Source organism: Ammodytes marinus (genome assembly GCF_949987685.1).
Source record: "Ammodytes marinus genome assembly, chromosome: 19".
In the NCBI taxonomy this organism is placed as follows: domain Eukaryota; kingdom Metazoa; phylum Chordata; class Actinopteri; order Uranoscopiformes; family Ammodytidae; genus Ammodytes; species Ammodytes marinus.
The window spans coordinates 22362828-22380304 of NC_137223.1; the positions used below are offsets into that span (position 1 = coordinate 22362828).

General features: G+C 38.1%; 2 protein-coding genes across 3 annotated transcripts in view; one reads left to right on the forward strand and one right to left on the reverse strand.

The window, feature by feature from the left end:
* The first annotated feature begins 488 nt into the window (after positions 1-488).
* On the forward strand, positions 489-3868 carry LOC307266206 (zinc-binding protein A33-like). Its single transcript, XM_080048180.1, has 3 exons — positions 489-624; positions 1804-3186; positions 3812-3868. The coding sequence occupies exons 2-3, from the start codon at positions 1821-1823 to the stop codon at positions 3853-3855; spliced, it is 1410 nt and encodes a 469-aa protein (XP_079904306.1). The 5' UTR covers positions 489-624; positions 1804-1820; the 3' UTR covers positions 3856-3868.
* Positions 3869-8842: 4974 nt separating this feature from the next.
* Positions 8843-17477, reverse strand: part of man1a1 (mannosidase, alpha, class 1A, member 1) — a 134234-nt gene continuing 125599 nt past the window's right edge. Inside the window, exons 12-13 of one of the 2 annotated variants that reach the window (XR_013845364.1) lie at positions 10300-15318; positions 8843-10239 (exon numbers count right to left, since the gene is read on the reverse strand). Coding sequence is in view for 1 of the 2 variants with exons in the window: in XM_080047908.1 (XP_079904034.1) it covers positions 15192-15318 (127 nt within the window). In the remaining variant the exon portion in view is untranslated. Of the gene's footprint in view, positions 15319-17477 lie in introns of both variants that reach the window. The other variant, XM_080047908.1, reaches the window with a different exon arrangement.

Sequence of the window (17477 nt, forward strand, 5' to 3'; positions counted from 1 at the left end):
TTGAATTGATATGCCTGAAAAGGAGTAGGAAGAAGTATAAACTTATTTAATCCTACCCCTTTTCCACAGCTCAATAACTTATATTTATTATATTAGCTTCCTGTGTTCTTTATAATCCTTTTTACAAATCTATACAATTTGTCATACTATATTTGATACAATCCATACAAATATACAACTTGAACTACATAATAAAGTCCAATGGCCAGCCCAGGCATTACCACACGTTCTTCATGTGCGGGCATTATGAAGAGAAATTAGAATAGGAAAGTAATGGGCCTAATATAAGCAACACAAATAGATATACACATCACCAACAACGATACAGACACTCGCGTTGCACACAGCAGAGTAGAAGCCCATCCCCCTTCTATGACTCGTCTGGGACAAACCAGGAAATAGCTAAGTTTCGTTTTCCAAATATATATATATTTTTTTTAAGGTTTCGTTTTCCTTTCTCACTGAAGAGAGCAGCAGACTGACGGACTGGAAAGCAGACGGTCCGATTCACTGTCATTCCACACGAACCAACTAACAGCTTCTTCTGAGTGACTACAGCTACAGGAGAGAAACGGTGTTAAACTACAACACTGCTGAGCCCACCTGCTGACGCGTACACACAACGTAGGTAAATTTGATTAAAAAAAACGGACTCAAAAATCTCAGTATAAGAGGGAGGGGAGCCACGTCTGACTACTTTCTCGCGCTTTATATGACTCTGTACTGAAAATTGCACACACACATAACACACAGGTTACTTTATTTATTTATTGCAAATGACAACTGCACAGTTATAATGCACATAGTTGTTTTTCTTTTGAATATATATATATGTAAAGGGTTAACCAGGTTATAACTCAGTCCTATTATTGCATGATGGTGGACTGCCTCTTTGAATAGCATTGAAATCATTTTACTGCTGTGGAGAAATCAAAAGACTGTTTTTGAGATAAATTGATGTAATATCTTGACAGTACAAAATAAGTGTGTGTGCTTTTTTTTTCAAATATGGGCATACATGTACAAACGTTTTATAAATGTTCAAATGAGAATCATGTTAAGGGGAATAGAGTATAATAGTTTGAACAACAAATGGTGAAAGCCCCCCCCCCCCCGAAGATGCCCTTTACAAGATTGAGTTATATAATAACAAAGTTGTAGTCTATATTACTCTCTTAATGTGTTGACTTAACCATACTTCTTGTGTACATACTATAATATTATTCAAACTATATATTTGAAAATGAATAACAGATTGTAATTGGGAGGGGTGTCTTAATTCGATTGACCCTACATTTCTATTACATTTCTTACTATATTTTGTTAGATCTATATAGTATGTTAGTAGGTGTGTTTGAGAGAAGACAAAATAAGAATTTTATTGTTTAGTGCTATTGCTTTTAACTGCTCACATATGACAATAATATCTTGAACCATGAACCTTTCTGATTTTGTTTTCAGCTGCAACCAGAAACAAAATGCCCCCCCCCCCCCAGATGCCCTTTACAAGATTTTCTACAACTAACAAAGTTATAGTCTATATTACCCTGCAAATGTGTTTACTTAATTATGTACATACTATAATATTATTAAAACGATATATTTTAAAATTAAATACCCATGTATCTACAGTAGGTCTTACTCCGGTCTAACCTATATTCTTACTATATTTCTTAATATATTTTGTTATATCTAGATATTAGGTAGTCTGTGTTGGAAAGCATACAATTAAGATGCTTGTTTTCATCACATATGAAATGACAATCAAAAATATCTTGAACCTTTTTCTGTTTGTGTTTTCAGCTGCAAGCCGAAACAAAATGGCTTCCGGCTCCGACATGGAGCTGTGCTGTCCGGTGTGCCACGACGTCTTCAGATCTCCGGTGGTTCTGTCGTGTAGCCACAGCTTCTGTAGCGACTGTCTGCAGAGCTGGTGGAAAGCCCAACCGGCGCTCGAGTGTCCGCTTTGTAAGAGGAGATCTTCAAGGACCAAACCACCTTGTAACCTGGTTTTGAAGAACCTGTGTGAGGCCTTCATAAAGGAGAGGGATCAGAAAGCTTCGGAGGAGCTCTGCAATCTGCACTCTGAGAAACTCAAACTCTTCTGTCTGGACCATATGAGGCCGATTTGCGTGGTCTGCAGAGATTCGGAGAAACACAGCGGCCACAGATTCAAACAGGTCAACGAAGCGGCGCGACTCAACAAGAAACTACTTCAGGAGACCATGGAGCCCTTGAAGGAGAAGTTAAGGCTTTTCGTACAAGTTAAAATCAAGTCGGATCAGATAGCGCAACACTTGAAGGTCCAGGCCCGAAGCACGGAGACGCAGATCAAGGAGCAGTTTAAGAAGCTTCACCGGTTCCTCGACAAGGAAGAGGCGGCAAGGATCGCTGCACTGAGCTTGGAAGAGCAGCAGAAGAGCAATATGATAAAGGAGAAGATTAAGGCCCTGAGCCGAGGGATAGCGGCTCTTTCATACACAGTCAGAACCACAGAGGAGCAGATGAGAGCTGAAGACGTCTCGTTCCTGCTCAGCTACAAGGCTGCGGTGGAGAGAGTCCAGCAGTTCCCGCTGCCCGACGATCCAAAGCTGGCCTCAGGAGCTCTGATAGACGAGGCCAAACACCTGGGCAACCTGGCCTTCAACGTCTGGCACAAAATGAAGGATGTGGTCTCCTACACTCCTCTGGTTCTGGACCCAAACACGGCCGGCTCCGATCTCATCCTGTCTGAAGATCTGACCAGTGTGAGCCGTGGAGATGAGAAGATACTGCCCGATAACCCGGAGAGGTTTGGTTCCTATCGCTCTGTCTTGAGCTCCGAGGGCTTCAAGTCGGGGACTCACAGCTGGGACGTCCAGGTCGAAGGCAGTAGACAATGGTGTCTGGGTGTGTTTGCAGAGTCCGTGGACAGGAAAGCTAGCATACGTTATGGACTGTGGGGAATTCAGTTCTGCGATGGTACATGCCACACGTGGACCCCGTCAGACCCGGACAAGGTTCTCCCGTTGAAGAAGAAGAGGTTCCAGAAGATCGGAGTGACTCTGGACTGGAGCAGAGGAAAGCTGTCGTTCTATGATGCGACTACCAACACACTCATACACACCTTCACACACACCTTCACTGAGAGGATGTTCCCGTACTTTGAACCCGTGCACGAAATGAAGATATTACCCAGAGGTGGGGGTAAGTCACTAATGTGCAAGTCACAAGCAAGTCTCAAGTCATAACCTTCAAGTCTCAAGCAAGTCCAAGTCACTGTAGTGAGAATCAAGCAAGTCACAAGTCAAGTCATTGCTCAGGTCAAGCAAGTCACAAGTCAAGTCATACAAAAATCATATGATCTAACCCAGTTTCTACATTTAAAAGACCTGCATTCCACAGTTCTCTTCCTCATACCGTCATCGACAACATCATCCTTGAACTACAATTGAATTATTCTTGGTCTGACCGAGGGGTCTTCAACTAAAATTTAAATGGGTCCATTTGACAACATTTTCTTACAGCAAAGGTCCGAATCTCATAATGTCTGCATCCAATAGCGACCCCTTATCTATCACATCTGATCAACACCGCACATTTCCTTTTCTTTCAACCACATTTAGGCTACTTTCAATTTACAAGTAGCTTACTTTTAACATGGAAAACAAGAAATATATAACCTATACTTACACAAAACAGACACTTAATGCCCATAATGCATTTAAAATAAAACAGGGCAATGATCTATGGCAAAAATATCATATCACTTTTTTTTTTTTTAATGGCAGGATCACATTTTGATTTATCCCTAATCATTTGTTTATCATAGGGCCTACTGGGGGGCGAACTGTCATAATAGTCCAGGCAAAATAGCATTTTACGACAGACAAATTGTAAAATAATTTTTTTCAGCTCAGATCATTTCTATGAGGTGTCCAGAACAACATACTAAAAGTCCTAAGAAATCCTAGTTGAGGAAATATGTTTAATTCTCATCAATCCAAGGTGTGTGCCAATAAGGCGAGACACCAATAAATCCCAATAGGGCTATTTTTTTCCTTTAGTCCTATCAAAATGAAACTTTACACAATGAAAGTATCCATGATAATTAAAAAATGTTGTATTACAAGTTTCTTTGAAAATGTATTTTAATATGCAAATGAGCTATACACTAATCGTACATGCCCAAAATCAACCCAAATAGGCTTAATGTTTTCCTTTACTCCTACCACAATAAAACTTTACATAGTAAAAGTATACTAGAAAAGAAACTTTTTTTTGTATTACAAGTTTATATTTAAATGCATTTGAATATGCACATGAGCTCCACACTTATTGAATATCCAAAAGTTTGTGAACCCTGAGCTGCATTGGTTAACAATTTAACCAATGCAGCTCAGGGTTATGTTTACCTGCTCAATGGCAGGTAAACATAATCAGGTGGGCCAAATTGAGTGATGAAATGGACCAATGTAATGAGAGATCTTTAGGGAAGAAATTGGGTGGCACTAGATAAAACAGAGATCAAACCAGGTCAGTGTACGCCCACCAAAGTGAACCCATACAGATCAGACTTGCCACAGATCAGACTTGCAACAAGAGTACTAACAAGTCTGTGTCATCACCTACTGAGACTGTGTCTTTTGTTCTGACAGAGGCAATGGCAGTTTGGACAATGAGCACATCTGCATCGTGCTTTGCATGGTTTGTGAAACACCATTTTTTGTCTTACAAGTTTCTTTGAAAATGAATTTTAATATGCAAATGAGCTATACACTTATCAAATATAGGCTACCCAAAATATGTCCGCATAGGCTTAATTTGAACCTTTACTCCTACCACATTAAAACTTTACACAATGAAAGTCTAAATGAAAAGTAAAACATTTGTATTAGAAGTTAACCTATAATGGTCAAGGCTTTCCAGAAGGGGTTGGTTGAACGTCAGAACAGGGGTCACATCATACTGCAGAGCTTGAGTTGCCAAACACCTCAATGTTGAGTATATGCAGGATTCATCACTGGGATCAAGATCAATCATTGGAAGTAATGTTACTGAAGCTCTCCCAGGGTGTTCATCTAGAAGATGCAGGATCTGCATCATACCAGACCATGATGGCCTTTGAGAGTGAAGGAGTAGGGATGTCTTCCACAAAACATCCAGCTGTAATGTTTTGTTATCTGCTGGCAACAGAGCCAGTGGCTGATACTCAATAGGTTCACGTATAGGAGGAATCATAAAGTACTGAATGTGTATGCGACCAACCGCAGCAATATCTGCAGGAGTCACTTGGATCTTTAAAGGAAAAAATGAAGCCTATGCGGATATATTTTGGGTAGCCTATATTTGATAAGTGTATAGCTCATTTGCATATTAAAATACATTTTCAAAGAAACTTGTAAGATAAAAATGGTATATCACAAACCATGCAAAGCACGATGCAGATGTGCTCATTGTCCAAATTGCCATTGCCTCTGCCAGAACAAAAGACACAGTCTCAGTAGGTGATGACACAGACTTGTTAGTACTCTTGTTGCATCATGCTGATCTGAATGCACACGAGCTGTTTATGGCACAAGAACCAAAGAAAGCAACAAAAATAAGACGGATATGGTGCATAAAGTAGACAAAGGAGTTACTTGGTCCCAAGGTGCGTGACAATCTCCTCTTTCTCCATGCCATTTCAGGCTGTGATTCTACATCTGGCATAGGAAAGGGAATGGCACTAGCCTGTAAATCCAGACCTGCCACTAGGCGCTGGCAAATTAAATGTGCTGCGTCTGTTGGTCTGGGCACTCTCCATTGAAGCTCATTAAATATGTCAAGAAATCCTGAGCTACGTTTCAATTGGTTCTATCTGATATGGGCGGGCCAGAGCCCTATGTATGGTGCTCTGGGGCGGACGTAAACGGATGACGACAGTGCGCCGTCGAAGCCGTGATAGTAAACATCAAAGATGGCTGCGGATATGTTGTTTGAGTTTGAGATGGCTTTGGCCTCGACCCTTTACAATTTGGAAGACGGCACTCAAATCTTTCATTAGCAAGTAAGTGGAATGTTCGGTTTTGCAGACGACCACGGCAAAAGTTAAATTTAACAGTTAATCCCACTGTTCGCTAAATGAACGGGGCTTAATACGTCACATTGTTCATTGCTCTGATTGGTTGTAGTGCTATCAAATTGCGTGCAGTGGCATTTGAAGAGACAAATCTAATTCATGAGAGGCACCTGTTATACCCCTGGCAGGTAAGCCAGGCAGTTTTTCAGGTTTGAGGCCAGTCTGAAAGCAGCATTGCCATCACCCATTGGCAGTAGGATGATTGGATATTCAATAAGTGTGGAGCTCATGTGCATATTCAAATTAATTTAAAAAGAAACTTGTAATACAAAAAAAGTTACTTTTCTAGTATACTTTTACTATGTAAAGTTGTATTGTGGTAGGAGTAAAGGAAAAAATTAAGCCTATTTGGGTTTATTTTGGGCATGTACGATTAGTGTATAGCTCATTTGCATATTAAAATTCATTTTCAAAGAAACTTGTAATACAAAATGTTTTCATTGTCATGGATACTTCCATTGTGTAAAGTTTCATTTTGATAGGACTAAAGGAAAAAAATAGCCCTATTGGGATTTATTGGTGTCTCGCCTTATTGGCACACACCTCGGATTGATGAGAATTAAACATATTTCCTCAACTAGGATTTCTTAGGACTTTTAGTATGTTGTTCTGGACACCTCATAGAAATTATCTGAGCTGAAAAAAATTCTTTTACAATTTGTCGGTTTTTTGGCCCAAAAATGGGTTACTTTGCCTGGCCTATAACGGGCAGTTTGCTGTGCTGTCGGTGCGGGGGCGGCGGCTGTGAGCTGTCAGAAGGAGCCGGTGAACGTGGAAGGTCGAACTGCATCATATAGGCTTAGGCCTACATCATAACCGCTGTTTCTTTCTAACTGGTACTTTCGACTCGCAGACCGTTTGTCCAATCAATATGACCATACAGTGAGAATGTATGTATCCTGTATGGTATGTCAACAAAGGCGCCCTACTGTAGCTAGCAACATGCCCATTTACAGAGCCTAGGCTGTGTATTAACACCAGATGTATTTCCCAGCACACACGCACACACACACAGTAAAGACAGGTATCGAATCGTGAGGACATATGTTTATGAGATATGATAATGTTTTTAACAAGCGTTCTCAAGAATCACTGACTTGGGAAATTCAAAGTGTCCTTTCTGTAAAATATTAAACTTGATTGGTCATGTGAAAGACATAAAGTAGGAATTCCGCAGGTGGACAGCATTGTTTTTATTGTCTGAGAGAGAGAGCTGGACCGATAAAGATGATCTATTGTGCTAAATTATATTTTCTTTTTTTCTGCTACACAACTCATATCTTTTTCTCAATCATTTAGTGGGTGAGACAAGACGCCAGGAGTAAGTCTGAAAGAAAAACATATTAGTTCATAAACAGTGTCTGTGATGATCATCTTTATTACATTTCCTGTAAAGGCGAGAGCTGAATTATTAAAACAAACCAACATCTTTTCATAATTTTTTATATATTTAAAGAAATAAAAGTTAGCTTCTTATACAAATGGGTCAACACTATGGGACAAACCATATTTTTTAAATAAATGTTTTTTTCAAATGTAGGACGTCTTAATAAGTCGGGCTTGACTGATGTACAATGAAATATTAATCTAAATGTGCTGAAAAAGTTTTCTACTTACCTCAAACGGAGAAAGAGGATTTGAAATAGAAATTGTGTCGTCAATTTTATGGCATTTTTTTTTTCTTCATCTAAAATGGTGAAAGTTATAAATTAGTTTGGAGCTGTCATGACACACAAGAGGAAACTTGGTAACACTTTACAATAAGGGTACATTAATGAACTGTGAGTCAAGGCTTAATAAGCATTTACTCAGCTTTACCTAGCTGTTAATACATGCTTAGAAAATGCTAAATAAACATAAACTAAGCATTAACTGTTATGCTATCGGAAAATCTTATTAGGAAAATATATCAACTTTTTATTCTTTGTCCAACCACCAAGAATGAGCTTTCATCCTTAAGAGTAGAAACGTCATATGGACATCTTCACCTACTCCATAGATCCAAAAAGGAGAGAAAAAAGTCAAAACTCCAGCCACACTTTAGATTGTGCCTTTAACAAGGTGTTGTAATGTTTCATCATTCAGGCTGTGGAAAGAATGAATGTTTAAAACTAAGGCTGGTGCTCCCTCCAGTGGACAATACTGATCATGACACACAATCCAATTTAATTCCCACCATCCATCAGTTGGTCTGTTGTGGTTAAAAATTAGTTTGTTAACCTATTTAATTTGATATATTTTTTTTTGTTTCATTTTGACCAAATCGTTGCACTTATTTATTTCCACCTTCATCACCTACTGCCTCAGTATTCCTCTGATTGATAGGGTTATAATGGAAAATATTCACACAATTACTTTATGTTAGATGATTTTTATGAGGTGTCATGCCAAGATGTTGTCAAAAAAAGTTAAGAACCTAAAGAACATTAAAGTTCTCTCAGTTCTTTTAAATCGAGTCTGAAGACTTTTTTGTTTCCATTTTAACCTGCAATTTTTATTTTATTTGCTTCTTTTATTCGCTTTTAAATGTTTTATAATGTGTTTTATGTATTCTAATCTTGCCCCTGTAAAGCACTTTGAGTGGCCTTGTGTCTGAATTGTGCTATATAAATAAACTTGCCTTGCCTAAAGTCAGTCTGTATTGCGCAGTGAATGTTTTCCTTTTTAAAAATAACCCAAAATGTGAATGAAAAGGCTGAAAAGAAACACACAACACAAATCCAAAACCACAACTTATTAAAAGATTGTTTTATTCACAATAGAAGTGTAACAAATATAGTTTATTAAAAAGTCTGCTGCTTAATAATATCATTTGATTCCATAAGATCAGAAGATTTTTATATAAATGTAGAACGATTCATTTGCCAGAATGGATTATTTACAATAATAATAATAATAATATGAACACAACCAAACAGATTCCCCCACAAAATTAAGATATTGCATATAAACGCAAAGTAAACTATGTGCAATGGAATGATTATCAGCAATATTTTGTACAGATACATTTCTGAGGTTTCACATATTTAAACCTTTTAAAAAAGGTCAACGCCAACCATTTGAAAAATTCAGATTATTTGAGTTCCAAGACAGGTCAGCCATGTTTAGTGATCGTGCACCACTTAAAAAAAAAAAAAAGTAATGATATCGGTGTGATATAAATTAGAAGTTTCTTCAGGGACAAGTGGTGCATTTTCATAAGGACATGGATAATTTAGAATTATTCAAAAAAGGTTGGCATTGACCTTTACTATTCACCGATAGAAAGCCATTGTAACACAACAGATCGTCAACACAATATTCAGAAAAATCACTAAAAACAATTAAACTCATTTGAAGAAAAAAAAAAAAAAAGATTCTGCATAATGTAAATGAGCAGATGCCTGATGTCACACTTTGTTGAAGTTAAAGCAGACGTGAGAAACCAAATACATTCTGCTTTTTCTGTCCTATTTAGTTAGTGAAACTAGCTGATGACAGTCACACGTTTAAACCAAAGAGGGTGCAGACTGGAGTATCAATTCGAATGTAGGGTCTGATTTAGTATCTTTGTTTTAGTATTTTTTTTTTACTTTCTACTTCGGGGAAAACGCATTGGATCGGCCCTTTAAATCGAAATTACACGTCAAAAACCTGACTGACGTTTCTGAGAGGGTTTTTCCAAGTTTTCACGCGGTTACTTTAACAATTATAATCCCTCAAATTGCAACAGAAAGTAAGATTGTTGTTGTTGGAAAATACCAAATCAAACCATCGTACTTTTTGTACCAAAAAAACAACAATTAAACTTCCACCATGAGAAAAAAATCTTTGTACGAATTTACCCAATTTAATATAAATTCTATATGGAGTCTTTAATGCATTTCTTTAATCTAAGGAATAACCCAACCACCAGTTTTTTGACTCCATCATTTTCACACATTACTCCGTGATTACAAGCAACTAAATGCCTTAAATAGAGGAGTCATTTTCATTGGTTAAATGCTCAATATTTACCAACATGTTTAGTTTTGGAAGTTTGCAGGGTACAAGTCCAATCAAAGGGGAACTATTCGAACCTTAACATGTCTTTATGATGGACACCGAGCTGTTTTTATAGCTCTGTTTTCTACTTTCCTTCAATATAAGTTACAGTATCTCTTATGTTTTACTATGGGATCCATAAATGCACCATCAACAGCCTAGAACAGACCTTTAACAATTGCTTTAAATCTGCAACTTTTGGTTAAATTTTCGGTCAGTGCATTGATAATAAATCAGCGTCAATCAGTGTCCTTACACTATACCGTAAAAGATTTGCAATAGGGCCAGATATTCCTTTATGTCCATGTTTAGATACAATACAAACTATCTTTATCTGCAATACACTATGAAAGCTTGTGTGACAGATTTGAATAAGTTCACTACATTAACAGCGTGTCGTTTCTGCATTTACCAGCCATAAAAAAAAACAAAAAAAACACCCAAAACTGTTAATTTCTGATCAACTACAGACTTCTCTCCGCCTGCACAGATTGCCTCAACGTTTTGTGCTTTCCAAGATAAAAAAAAAAAAAAAGCACAGAGATAGAGATAAACACACAAAGACAAAAATGCATATAACATATTCTTCACTTCACATTGGATGGTACATTCATACAGTTTCTATCCTCCCGTAAGTTGGTTTGATTGACGCCCAGGTGGTTTTCTTTACTGTGTAGCATTTATAAACAGTTATAATTTATTGGTGATATTATAATTTCTATAACTCTGTGGAAGTTTGGCAACTCATAACTGTGGCCTTAAATAGCTGACCTAATTGTTAGCTGACATCAATGTGACTAATTTGGTAGATAAATAAGACAATACCCACAAACTGTCTGTGTTCCAATCCCCATACTTCCCTGCTATTTAAAATGGTAGAAAAATATTTAGGATGTCCCAATACATGTGGTCAGACGCAGCATGCTGAAAACTACCAAAGATGCCCTACTACATCCAGTGGTGATTTTAAGTGTGTAAACCAGCATGCTTAATGGCGATTCCGACCCACAATCCACTGCAGTGGAAGTTAGGTCACATCAGTGGAGCCTCCGAGTGAAAACAACCAGCGATGCAACGGATATATTATAAGCAAGAGGTGCGATGTTCTGTTGAAATAAAGTAAGTGAAAGTATGTCCCAATTGTGTGCCTACTGCATGCTTACTACATACTTTTTTTGTCAGATGTAGTATGTAGAATAGTAGAAAGAAAGAATATGCGAATTGGAACACAGGGACAGTGGTGAATTTCGTTATTGAAGGGTAAAGTCCAAGCCCCAACCACAGCGATTTCTACCAGCATCCAATGAGGAAGTGACAAATATTGCAGTACCTTCCGGTGGCCGCTAGGGGGATGGTACCAAAAGTGAGTAATTTTTCGTAGACTCACTCAACAGGCCGTTTTCACAGTCTTATTAAATCTATTTACGGGCTGGTCCACAAAACCATTATAGTCTGTATGTTTAGGTCACGAACCATTTAGCCTACAGCGCCACCTGGGGGTCAGCTCCCAAACCCTTTCCAAATCCTATGTTCAGCATTACAGAATAAATTAACACAAACAGCAAAAAATCAACCGTTACAACACGACTTCACATGGGTAATAAACGCCACCGTAATAAAGCGGCTCTATTGAACAAAACACAGATTGAAACACGGTAGACACTGTCGTCTGTACAGTGATAGAGAGAGAGGGATTTTATCACAGCTCAGAAACTCAACACTGTATTTAATCTGAACGAGGAAAGGCCTACCGACTGATATGTATGCGCTGGTCATAACCTGGCTACATTACTTTATAGTTTTTAAAGAAAAATAGGAGAATTTAGCCTCTTTTATTTTGAATAATTACAAGGTGAAAATGAACTCAATGTGGGGTTTATTTGGGAATTTATGCAGCACAAACACTGGATCTAATTCAGTAATTAATTTGCCTTTTGCTCTGCATTTTTTTATTTCTATATATTAGATTCTTTTACAGGCTCTCCTTGTTACAGTAGGACATTATAAAGTGTAAACTGCTGTGATCAGATTCATTTTGCAGCAGAAAACACAACTCATTTGGAATGTATGGGGACATTGACTTTGACTTTAAGCCAATCTTCTTAAGAATCCATCATGGAATTTCTTCATTTTATGTTGCGAATCAGACTCTTCCTTTTACAGAATGCCTTATAGTGATGTCTCAATAAGTGTTTTTCTGTCTGTTTTTAATATATACCAAACCAAATGTGTTAAAAGCTCCTGATTTGGTTCAAAATTGTCACTTCAGTTTGGCCAACATCCTTTTATTTTAGCTTTCTGAGAGGACGCGCAAAAGTTTTCAGAAGTCGATTGAACTTTCCGAATGACTCACCATCTGCTAGATCTACCACTGACACTTTGAGTCGGTTTAAAGCTAATTCCTTTGGGAGCGGGATCATTGGGAGAGCTGAACAGTGTCACAGTCAAATACACAAGATACAGATTTTAAACCAATGACAACCCAGAAAAACTAATGACGTAAGCTCTTTCAATCAACCCAAGAATCAACTATCAAAAAAAAAAAAAAAAAAAAAAAAAATATCCCAAACATAACATAAAACATAAATTCCAGGTTTGAAAAAAATGTAGTTTGTGTTCCATTAATCTGAGAATATTCCCCTTTCTTGTTACTATGGTACCCATTGAAAACATTTGTAATCCTTTGCTGGAAACTAAAACAAAACTAATTTTTTTTTTGCCTTGGTCCAAAAAAACTAAAAAAAATTAAAAGTTACTATTACATAATTTTGTTGACTTTTTTCAGACCCCCAGTCATTGAACTATCATGTTTTCTGCAAGTGTAACAACCCACCACTAGAGGACAGTGTAGTCAAGGGAATTTAACTGGGTGGCTGGGCTCAGTTAGTCAATGCTTCCTGACAGATGATGGCCAAACTAGGACGCTGGAGAAAGACTATTATAAGGATAAAAGACTTATTATTCTAAATTGGGCCGTCTGATCTGCTACTAATCACAAAGAAGTCGAACAGACCAAGTTTATCCAACAACTTCTGAGCTACTTTCAAGAGGGATTTATCCTTTAATCAGTGTCTGCATTTGGTCAAATCCTCATCTGAGGCGTGGGAACTTTACGTAAACGTCAATGACTATTTAAAATGTTACTCTGTGTGTGTGTGTGTGTGAGAGAGCGGCTTTCCCCTCCTTTTTCAACAGTGAAGGCACTAGATTGAAGACTAAACTGGATTTTTATCTGGCTACTGTTTTCGTGTGGCATCAGGAGAAAAAACTTTTACCATAAAATTCATCCACATCTACTACCGCCGAGCGCGTCAAGCTCTCGATCAGAACATTAAATGTACAACAACTGCAACACAGTTTATGTGTCAATACAGTCTCACCCTCTGCCTGCCAATGTGTGGAGGACCAAGGGGAAAGAAATCCAGACGACAGAATGGTATAAGCTGTATTGGATCAGTATGGCTTCTTGTGTGTGTGTGTGAGTGTTCCCGCGTTTGAGTGTGTGTGTGTGAGTGTGTGTGTGTGTGTGTTTGTATGTGTGTGTGTGTGTGTTCCCGCGTTTGAGTGTGTGTGTGTAATATTACAGCGTAGTCGAGCGTCTGCGTCCCCTCATAGAGGAGAGAAGATCCTGCAGTCGACTCGACGTTGGAAGCGGAAGATGGAAACGATACAGAAAGGCAAAGGAGGGTTTGACCGATACTCAGGTTTGATGATGAATATGTTCAATATAGAAATGTTTCAGTTGTTGATTCTACTGCTAAGAAAAACCTGGATGTAGAGCAGAAGGTATCCAACCTGTGTTGTAATTCCTCAGAATTCCTCATGGGGGCAACAGAAGTTACGCATTAAAGCTTTAAATGTATTAACATGCTAGAAGGTATTTGTGGGGTATCAAGACATCAAAAGACAAAAAAAGTATTAAATAGATTCATCTCTGGAAAATGAATCTGAAATTAAAGCTAAAAAAAAAAAAAATCTGTATCGGTCAAACCCCGGAAATATTTGTGCAAATGTGAAACAGATGAAGATAATAGAGGAATTAAGGTTGAAATTTACTGCAGAATAGGATGGCCCAGTTTTTGTGTAAACGTTGTGGGGGGGAGAAAAATGGAATTACTGGCAGGTAGAGAGAGCTGGGGTGGCCGGTAGTCACACCCAACTCAGAGGGGGAAGGAAGCAGTAATATAGAGGGGAAGCAGAGGTCCTAAAGTACTGTGGGTTTACAAAAAATTTCCCGGGTTGTGCTGCTGCGTCTTTCGTCTTTACAACCATGTTTTTTAGAAAAACTAAACGCAAACTCTCCTCGCCTTGATCCAGAAGTTTTTGGTGTTTGTTTTGGGTGCGAGTAACCAGTTTCCTATTCGGATATTGAAGAGCAGGAACAGCAGAAAAGGAAAAGAAGACGAAGAAGAAGTGTTGTGAAGTGAATAGAGCGTCCCTTTAACCGCTCGCCTAGCCTCCGTAATCCTCGGACAAGAGCGTGGACACACGTTTTTTTCAAGGTTTTGGTGCCCAACGCTCGGGTCCCAAAAAAATATCCACAGTAGCTGCGGCTACTAACGACAAAATCACAGACGAACAACGTGAGAAAAACTGGTCAACCTGTTCTCCCTTTGAAGGAGTCCGTAAAAAATAGAGAATAAACTGCCACCGAAACTGAATTGCAATGACATCGCCAGAGAGTATTTTTTTCAAGAATATTAAAAACTTACACAATACCTCTCTGATATTTCACTGCTTTCTTTAGAAGAGTTATAACGTTAACCGGCAGTAATTAAAGTTGTGTTGGTTCAGGTCAGCATCTGGACTCAACAAGAGGCCAAAAAAAAAAGATCCCCAGAAAAAAAAGAAGAAAAAAAAAAGAAGAAAATTCTACAGTAGGAATTTGCCGCCGACTAAACGCAAACTCTGTTTCGATCCCGTTAACAATTAAAAAAATTAAATCCGATGGAGAGGTTTGTGTTACCATTAGGGGAACTCCAAATGGCTCAACAGCTGGAGGCTCAGGCTTACAGGATCACAGGTTCTCGCGCTAGTTTTTACGGGGTGTGTGTGTGTGTCAGCGAAGTTACTCCACTTCGTTGGGTGTGTCCGTTTTGTCTTTCTTTATGACGGGCAGCGGGTGAGCCTCCGTGTTGAAAACCCAGTGGTCGAACGGTAAGTGGTCGTCCTCCGAGAACAGCAAGTAGAGATACCTGACGGAGACAAGGAAGGAAATACATTTTAATAATATTAACAATTTCTATATTTAATTAGATTTTTTTTTCAAACTCTCATTAGGTCCATAGCTATATATAAAAAGTAAGAAAGTTAGTTAACTTTTCTTTATTAGTCAATTTACACAAGTCACATTGAAATTCATCTTTTCGCATACCCCCTCTCAAGTTAACACACTTAAAAGGGGGTCAGAGCGCAGGTTCAGCCATAGTACAGCGCCCCTGGAGCCGTTTGGGGTTAAGTGTCTTGCCCAAGGACACAATGGTAAAGATGGTGGGCATCGTACACGTAATACCAGCCACCACTAAATACATACAAGAAATACATAACAAATATACATACGATTAATTTAACACACTAGCTGTGGCCATAATGAGAAAATATATAAATTATGCTAAAATGAATTCATAAGTATTAGATATTGTAATCAAGGGCTGAATTACTCTAGTCCTGTGAGGTCTATTGGAACCCAACCCAGCGTGCAAAACATCCTGGTGTGAGTTTGATTAAAATTAGGAGAAACAAAGCCAGTTACAAATTGGAAATTACTCCGAGAATAATTGATGTCCCAGTGCTGTGTCTGTCTGATAGAAAATCTCTCTGTGAGGAATTTGGGGATTCTGTGAACAAATTAAATCTAACAAATTAAGTTGATATGTGATGTACGACTGTGGAATAATGCTTTAAAGATTTCTCATTGATTTAGCAGTGAAATCCTAGAAACATATTGGACACTGTTTAAGTTCAAATGGATGCAGCAGAACCAGAAGCATCATCTCTTTATTTCACGCATTCTTTTTCCTTGTGAGAATCTAGTGACTGCATTACCCACAATGCAACTTGACCTCCAACAGTTCCGTCAGAGTCTCATGTGTTCCAACCCCAACCGACGCCACTCAAGTGACTTGAGGCAATTTATCAGCGTTGAGCAGCTTCCTCTGGGGCCACAAAAGGCTTCATACATTTTTGTTTTCCATTAAAGCATAAGCTGTAGTGCTCCCTAAGACCTGTCAACCAACTTTGATTAGTAACATCTGTGGAATCCCCTTGACACATGTTGAACAAGCTAATTCCGTATTCTAATTGAACGCTTTCAAACAAAGTATTTATTTAAATCCGCATTGAAACTTAACACTTTTACAATATCATTTCCTGGATTTTTCAATTTCTCCATTTGTTGAGTGCATTTTTTAAATGTATTTATTCACCTCAGCTTTGAGAGATGTTTTTCCATCTTACTCAGCCTTTTTCCCCACATAAAGCTTCTGCGCCTATGTAACACTAAAACAGCAGGTGCACTTGAAGACACCCACGCAACTTCCACTGTTTTCTACCGGATGATGCACCCTGCACCATTAAAATATGTTCCCATGACAACAAAAAAACATAACCCTTGGGAGGTTGAAAACAAATTGACAAAAGTTCGGCATTATAAGAAATAAATGAACAATATAAAGCAAACAGAGTATAGGCTCTGAATTGTGTATAAAAACGTGTTTAACCACTTTTGACTGTAAGTGGTGCCACTGACTGAAAATGGACAATGCATGTTTTTAATTTGCAATGAACTTTTGTTAATTATTATTTTTGCCCATATTGGCTGGACAAAAAAAAAAATCCTTTAACAATATTATAACTGGAGCCAAATATGTAATAATATAATCATAGCACTTTATTTAAGATAATTTATAGGCTATAAAGTATCAGAATACCATGACACTTACCCTTCCTATTGCAACAAGCCAATAATGTATCAACCTACTAGATAATCGGCATACAATGAAAACGTTATTGGTTCAGAAATGTTATTACGTTTTTGGCAAGTTACTAAATTATATGCGTTTATAACATAAATAATAATTAAACAATGATTAAGTTTTTAGGCCGTTGATACATAACCGGCTGCTACATGTGTGTTTATGTGTGAGGAAGAGGAGACAACGTCAGGAAAAAATTGCCTAACCAAAAAAAAAAAAAAAAAAAACTTGTGCTAAAACTAACGATTCATCCGAAAAGCTTGGTCGTCCACCTCAACCTCCACAAGTCAAGTCCCTGTCCTCCTCTGCCTGCCAACACACACACACTAGGACACACACACACTAGAACACAGTGTGTGACGGGGGGACAGTGTGTGAAG

Bases quoted from the DNA above. Each gene is read 5' to 3' on its own strand.
- LOC307266206 (XM_080048180.1), top strand. From the start codon at position 1,821: ATGGCTTCCGGCTCCGACATGGAGCTGTGCTGTCCGGTGTGCCACGAC. The intron at 3,187-3,811 runs GTAAGTCACTAA...TGTTTATCATAG, and splicing joins GATATTACCCAGAGGTGGGG to GGCCTACTGGGGGGCGAACT.